The sequence below is a fragment of the Aspergillus terreus genome, genomic scaffold (genome assembly GCF_000149615.1).
Source record: "Aspergillus terreus NIH2624 scaffold_10 genomic scaffold, whole genome shotgun sequence".
NCBI classification, from domain to species: Eukaryota; Fungi; Ascomycota; class Eurotiomycetes; order Eurotiales; family Aspergillaceae; genus Aspergillus; species Aspergillus terreus.
In genome coordinates, this window is record NT_165933.1 from 158,031 (window position 1) to 164,030 (window position 6,000).

At 54.5% G+C, this 6,000-nt stretch overlaps 2 protein-coding genes across 2 annotated transcripts; both read left to right on the forward strand.

The window, feature by feature from the left end:
* Positions 1–445: 445 nt before the first annotated feature.
* rasB (Ras small monomeric GTPase RasB) lies at positions 446–1,242 on the forward strand (the record flags this gene model as incomplete). The annotated part of the gene is made up of 2 exons (XM_001209587.1): positions 446–523; positions 589–1,242. The coding sequence occupies 2 exons, from the start codon at positions 446–448 to the stop codon at positions 1,240–1,242; spliced, it is 732 nt and encodes a 243-aa protein (XP_001209587.1).
* A 1,757-nt stretch (positions 1,243–2,999) lies between these two features.
* Positions 3,000–4,292, forward strand: ATEG_06902 (uncharacterized protein; the record flags this gene model as incomplete). Its single annotated transcript, XM_001209588.1, has 2 exons — positions 3,000–3,336; positions 3,382–4,292. 2 exons carry the CDS (start codon positions 3,000–3,002, stop codon positions 4,290–4,292), a joined length of 1,248 nt encoding a protein of 415 aa, XP_001209588.1.
* Positions 4,293–6,000: the final 1,708 nt, after the last annotated feature.

Here is a 6,000-nt window from a genome sequence, read left to right on the forward strand (position 1 = left end):
TTTTCCCCCCCTCTCGTCCGTGCCGGGGCCCGCATGTGCTCAACCTTCATTCTGCCGGTGGCTAATCGCGCACTTCACCCAAAGAATAATAGGAAAATAATAATAATAATAATCACCACAATAATTAACCCTCCGCGTCCGTGCTCAACCTGGAGCATCCCTCTTCGTCCATCCACCATCCATCCCATCCTCCATCCACTTCGTCTTGTTTCTTTCTTTCTTCCCTTCCTTACTTACTTTCTTTCTTTCACCTCGTTCCGAATTTCCTCGAATTTTTTTTCCCCCCTCCTCTCCTCCGATTCCCCTCCCTAAACCCTCTTCTTCTTCTTCTCTCTCTCTCTCTCTCTCTCTCTCTCTTTTCCTCCCACCTTATCTCCCCCTCAATCCCCCTCCTCAATCTTCCTTCTCCAATCCATAAGCTCGCCTCGGCGCATTCTCCCTCACCATGTCGGGCAAAATGACGTTGTACAAGCTGGTCGTGCTGGGAGACGGTGGTGTCGGAAAGACCGCCCTCACGATCCAGGTGAGCCCTCCTCTCCCTCTCCACCCGTCTGACGCCTGGTGACTGATCGTTACCTCCACGTCCAGCTCTGTCTCAACCACTTTGTCGAAACCTACGATCCCACCATCGAAGACTCGTACCGCAAACAGGTCGTCATCGATCAGCAGTCCTGCATGTTGGAGGTGCTCGACACCGCCGGCCAGGAAGAGTACACCGCCCTGCGAGACCAGTGGATCCGCGATGGCGAGGGCTTTGTGCTCGTCTACAGCATCACCTCGCGCCCCTCCTTCACGCGCATCCAGAAATTCTACAACCAGATCAAGATGGTCAAGGAATCCGCCAACTCGGGCTCCCCCTCCGGCGCCAGCTACCTCGGCTCTCCCATCCATGCCCCCGCCGGCCCCCCGCTGCCCGTGCCCGTCATGCTGGTCGGCAACAAGAGCGACAAGGCCGTTGAGCGCGCCGTGTCTGCCCAAGAGGGCCAGGCCCTCGCCAAGGATCTCGGCTGCGAGTTTGTCGAAGCATCGGCCAAGAACTGTATCAACGTGGAGAAGGCCTTTTATGATGTCGTGCGCATGCTCCGCCAGCAGCGCCAACAACAGCAAGGAGGCCGATCCCAGGATCGCCGCCCGACCGGGCTCGGTCCCATGCGCGACCGCGACGCCGGGCCCGAATACCCCAAGTCGTTCCGAACCGATCGCTCCCGCCATCGCAGTGGTCTGCGCTGCACCATCATGTGAGGCAATCGGTCGGATGTTTTGATTTTAGAGTGTCTGTCCTACTTGGCCACGGGCCCTCGGCTACGGGGCCATCGGGGGGTCGTGTTTTCCTTTTCCTTCTACCTGGCCGGCTGGGATGCATTGGTGAGCGACGCAGATGCTTGACGCATGGACCCGGTCGCATTGCCATATTTGCCTGGTGTCTTTTCTTTTTTTCAACTGGTTCATACGTGGGCGGCGAATTTCTTGAGTCCATCGCAGGGTGTTTCGGCTACGGAAGGAATCTTATGTTTCATCAAAGTTAGGACGCGGGGCTACTGGGATCATAGACCGATTGGTTGTCGTTTTATTGGCCTCGTTCGGGATGGGTGAGACCCCTGGTCACCCGCCACCTTTGGGGGACCTTCTTTTTGCGTTGGTCGATCCGGATGCGATACGCGGTCTCTCCGGAGGGGTTGGTTTGGGCACCAAGGCACCGAGCCGCTCCCTGAGAGGGTCCGAGACGAGTTTTGGAATGTGCGCCATGTGGGGGACAGAGATGCGGACGAAGTGGATCGGAAAGTGGACCGCTAGTCTCTTGATTGATCATGAAGCCAGAGACAGGCGGCCGTCGACAGTTTAGCAGGCATTGCGATATGATACCCTACGGCTGAGCTTTGCGAGTTTGATTTGTTGGTTTATGTGCATTTGCGATATTATTAAGACCGGAGCAATTCGATGTTGGTTATAGATGAATAAAATGTCATTCAGATGAACGTGTTGCAGCTAGCAGTCTAGTGTCTGATTGCCACCCGATATGTCCATATCACAGACTCAACTCAATCCAACTGCTGTCCGATTCTATGCGATGATAGGCGGGCAACAGTCGTCCTAGTGTATCCAGGCTGCATCGATCAGTGAGTATATCGGATGGTCCATGCGGCGTTCGTGCGGGGAAACCGGGGTATGCATTGCAGCTCGGTACTGTTAGCCAGAGTAAATCGATAGTGTAGCTTGCATGTTGTACGAGGGTTCTGTCTACCCACTTGGGTTTCTACCAAGGTAGGTAATCCAAGGTATCTGGGAGGAGGTGGGTAAATCCTGATCCGATCAATGCACTCGTAGATCGTTCCCTGACACCACCACATCATGTGGCTCTTACGAGCCAGGCCACCTCATTCCGTCCCACGACACGGACAGTTCCGCTCTATACGCTGTTCGGCATATACAAGATCTCCCGCGTTATACAAAGAAAACGCACATGGCGCAGGTACGTACCTAGTTAGCTTCCAACGACCAACATCGCTACCAAATATATAGATGAACCCATCCATGAAGACGACCTCTATCGATATACCAGACACCGGTGGCTGTAAGGCCCCTAATCTCATCCATAGCTCATGTCCTGATAACCCTTCAGATACAACGAGGAGGCTGAACTCTCCAAACGCTACGTAAAATTCAACCTGCAGAAGCTCTTCGAGACAGCTGTCCATGTCACCCACGCACAACACTGTACGCAGTACTCCCCGCTGTCCAAGCTATACTAACAACCCAAGGCACCAAAGTCCTCAAATGTCGCGAGGGCTTACACAACAAAGCCTTCGTCCTGACCATGGACAACGGCACGGAAGTTGTTGCAAAGCTTCCCAACCCCAACGCCGGCCCGGCCCATTGCACGACTGCGTCTGCGGTCGCAACCCAAACGCTGGTAACGAGTGCCGTCGCTGAGCTTGATCGGACGTAGCTAAAACAGGATGTAGCTGCGTGAAGTTCTCGGACTGCCCGTCCCGCGCATCATGACATGGTCCTCTGATGCGGCGACTCACCCCGTCGAGGCGGAGTTTATCATCGAAGAAAAAGCAACCGGTGTGCGGCTAGGATCTGTGTGGAACCAGTTGCCGTGGGAGCTGAAGCTCAGGTTGATTACGCAGATCGTCGATATAGAGAGGCAGCTCGCCAGCATGACCTTTCCTTTCCATGGGTGCGTCTACTTCAAGGGGGATCTTCGCTCGTGGACAGGGACGCCGGAGATGGATACTCCTGCCTCCCTTCATCGCTTCGCCATAGGACCACTTACGTCGACGGACCTGTGGACTGGTTCCAGACCGGATATGGAGTTGGACCGTGGGCCCTGTAAGTACAACGTAGCGAAATCACAGTTACTTACTAACCTTGCAGGGCGGACTCCGTGTGCGTACACATGGGCCCTGGGTCACAACGAAAAGAACTGGATCCAAACATGCGCAACCCCCCGAATAAACCACTACAGATCCAGCCATGACCACGAGCGTCCAACCGACGCACTCCACCTCCTCGATCAATACCTCGCCGTGGCACCATATCTCATCCCCGCGCAGACCGACGAAGCAGCCGCCTCCAACGTCCTCTGGCACCCCGATCTCCACCGCGACAACGTCTTCGTCGACCCGCTCACCGGCCAAATCACCAGCATCATCGACTGGCAGGCCGCGCGCGTCGCCCCGCTCTTCTACCAGTCCGACGTCCCGCGGATGTTCGGACACACTGGACCCGTGCGCGAGGGCTGGGCTATTCCCGAGCGGCCTGACACTTTTGACAGCCTGTCCGCGGAGGAGAAGGAGAAGATCGACGCTGATCTCGAAAGTGAAACAATCCACAAGTACTACCAGGCTCGGGTGTGCAAGCGGACTCCTCGTCACTGGGCCGTGCTCCAACAACCCTTGATCCCTCTAATCCGCAGGCCGGTAGAGCTGGTGAGCGGGGCGTGGGAACACCGGCGCCTGTTCTTTCTCCGGCAGTCGCTGATGTGGGTTGCGAGGAGCTGGGGTGAGATTGTTCCTGGGGACGTGTCGTGTCCGATTGCGTTTACGGCGGAGGAGCTCGAGCTGCATTCCCGGGAGGAGGAGAACATCGATGGCCTTAGGCGTATGCTGGAGCTGTTTCGGGATCAGGGGGTTCTGCCTGTTGATGGGATGGTCGAGCCGCAGGACTATGCGGTTGCGAGCGAGAATAATCGTAAGTTTAGGGAGGTGTTTGTCGAGTCGGCTGGCGACGAGGCGGAGAGGAGGCTGTTTGAGAATCTGTGGCCGTATCAGGAGCAGAGAGATTAGCTGGGCATATACTGCTACTGCAAACTATGCAGATATACCTCCTTTTAGCAATACCCCGCCAGCGTATATTATAAAATACCCCAGTCAAATACACCGATGACTCCCCCCACACCAAAGACACGCCGCATACTGCATACACTTCCCAATGACCCCGGGATGCACGCAATGCGGATGCGAGCAGGCCCGCACCTCCTCAAAGAACGCCCCCAGCCGGGCCTCGGACATGCCCTTTTCCTGCAGCAGCCGGTCAAACAGTCTTGCGGACGCCATCCGCGGGTTCAGATCCTTGCTGAGCGGGTCCGCGGTGTACGCGAGGATCGCGCCGTCCCAGCCCTGTCGGATGGCGTAGCCGCCGCTGTGGTTGTGGATTGTGACGTCTGGGTTGTTGGTTGTGAAGGCCTTGAGGGCGGTTTCTGATGGGAGGATGAGGGCGTTTTCGGGGAGGGTAGTGGTGTAGCAGGTTGTTGGTGTCGAGGAGGTGGGATTTATAAGGACGGATAATAGGAGGTGAAGGGTGTGCATAGTGATGAGTTGAGGATGTGTTTGGTCTTGGGGGGTGTTTTGTGGTAGTATGGTCTGAAGGGTTAGAGATAGTGTGGGACTCTTGTCATTGTATGCTTGAGCATAGCGGTGAACAAGGTCTCGTCAGTCGCTGTTGTGAGAGATCTAGCACAGGGTCTTTCATATATAGACATGACCTGGCCAGGGGACGACCCTCAGACACAGGCTGACAGTCCAGTAGTGAATGAATCCGTACCACCACCTGATCAATTGCCTTGTAACGCATCACTACGTCCTGCTTCCAGAACCGTGGCAATGTCAACAACTAGCAGTAAGTATACAAAATATCTCGGTAGGCATTTTGGCATTTGAATACACGGCATGCTCCTTAGACCTCCTCGGCTCTTCAGATGCTGGAACTTCCTGTCGAACTCGACGCACATCCCGTCCGACATGACAGCTATGACTTTCCCGTCTGGTCTTTGGCATAAGACCCGTTGTTTTCTGGCAGAGGCACGCCGTGGGGTTGTCTATTTGGCACTGGGACCGGTATAGTGGGTTGACGACATTGTCATGTGCAAAGGGTTGTGAAAGAGTTGAAACGGGCCTATGATGGTATTTGTTTGATCTTTGTGTACATCATTTGACACACGGAGTACCTGTTCTAGGGCTGAGGAGGGGGACCTAGACCATGGGTGTGCCACGCCATGTACGTCAAGTTTGGCCCTCTATCCGAACAAAACATTTGTTATAGAGGGGAACATCAGAAGACCTTACAAAACCAGTCCATGCACAATCTAACCCTACGCTGTTGCAGCAGCCTACGTCTCTAAAGGCGCACGGGCTGATATCATAGTTACGTTGGTTGCGTAGGATCTAGGTAAAACATATGTGGGGACTTGAGCTTTTTGCCCCAGGCGATTGTTGACCTCGTACGTTCCACGCGGAATATATTTCCAGCATTGGTCCAAGCCGAGTAGATTAGACATTGTTAACGGTTTATTCTCCTATCCATATGGGAGGCTGCGCCAATTGTCTAGATTGCGAGTTATACGGAGTATATACTTCATAAAAGGCCTTCAGCCATTCACTAGTTAACAAAGACTACAATGATGTCAGTACGGAGTCGGGGCTGGTCAATGCTCCCCCAACATGTTCCCGGACAATCACAGATTGATTAAAAGAAGGTCGGCTAACTACTCCGAAA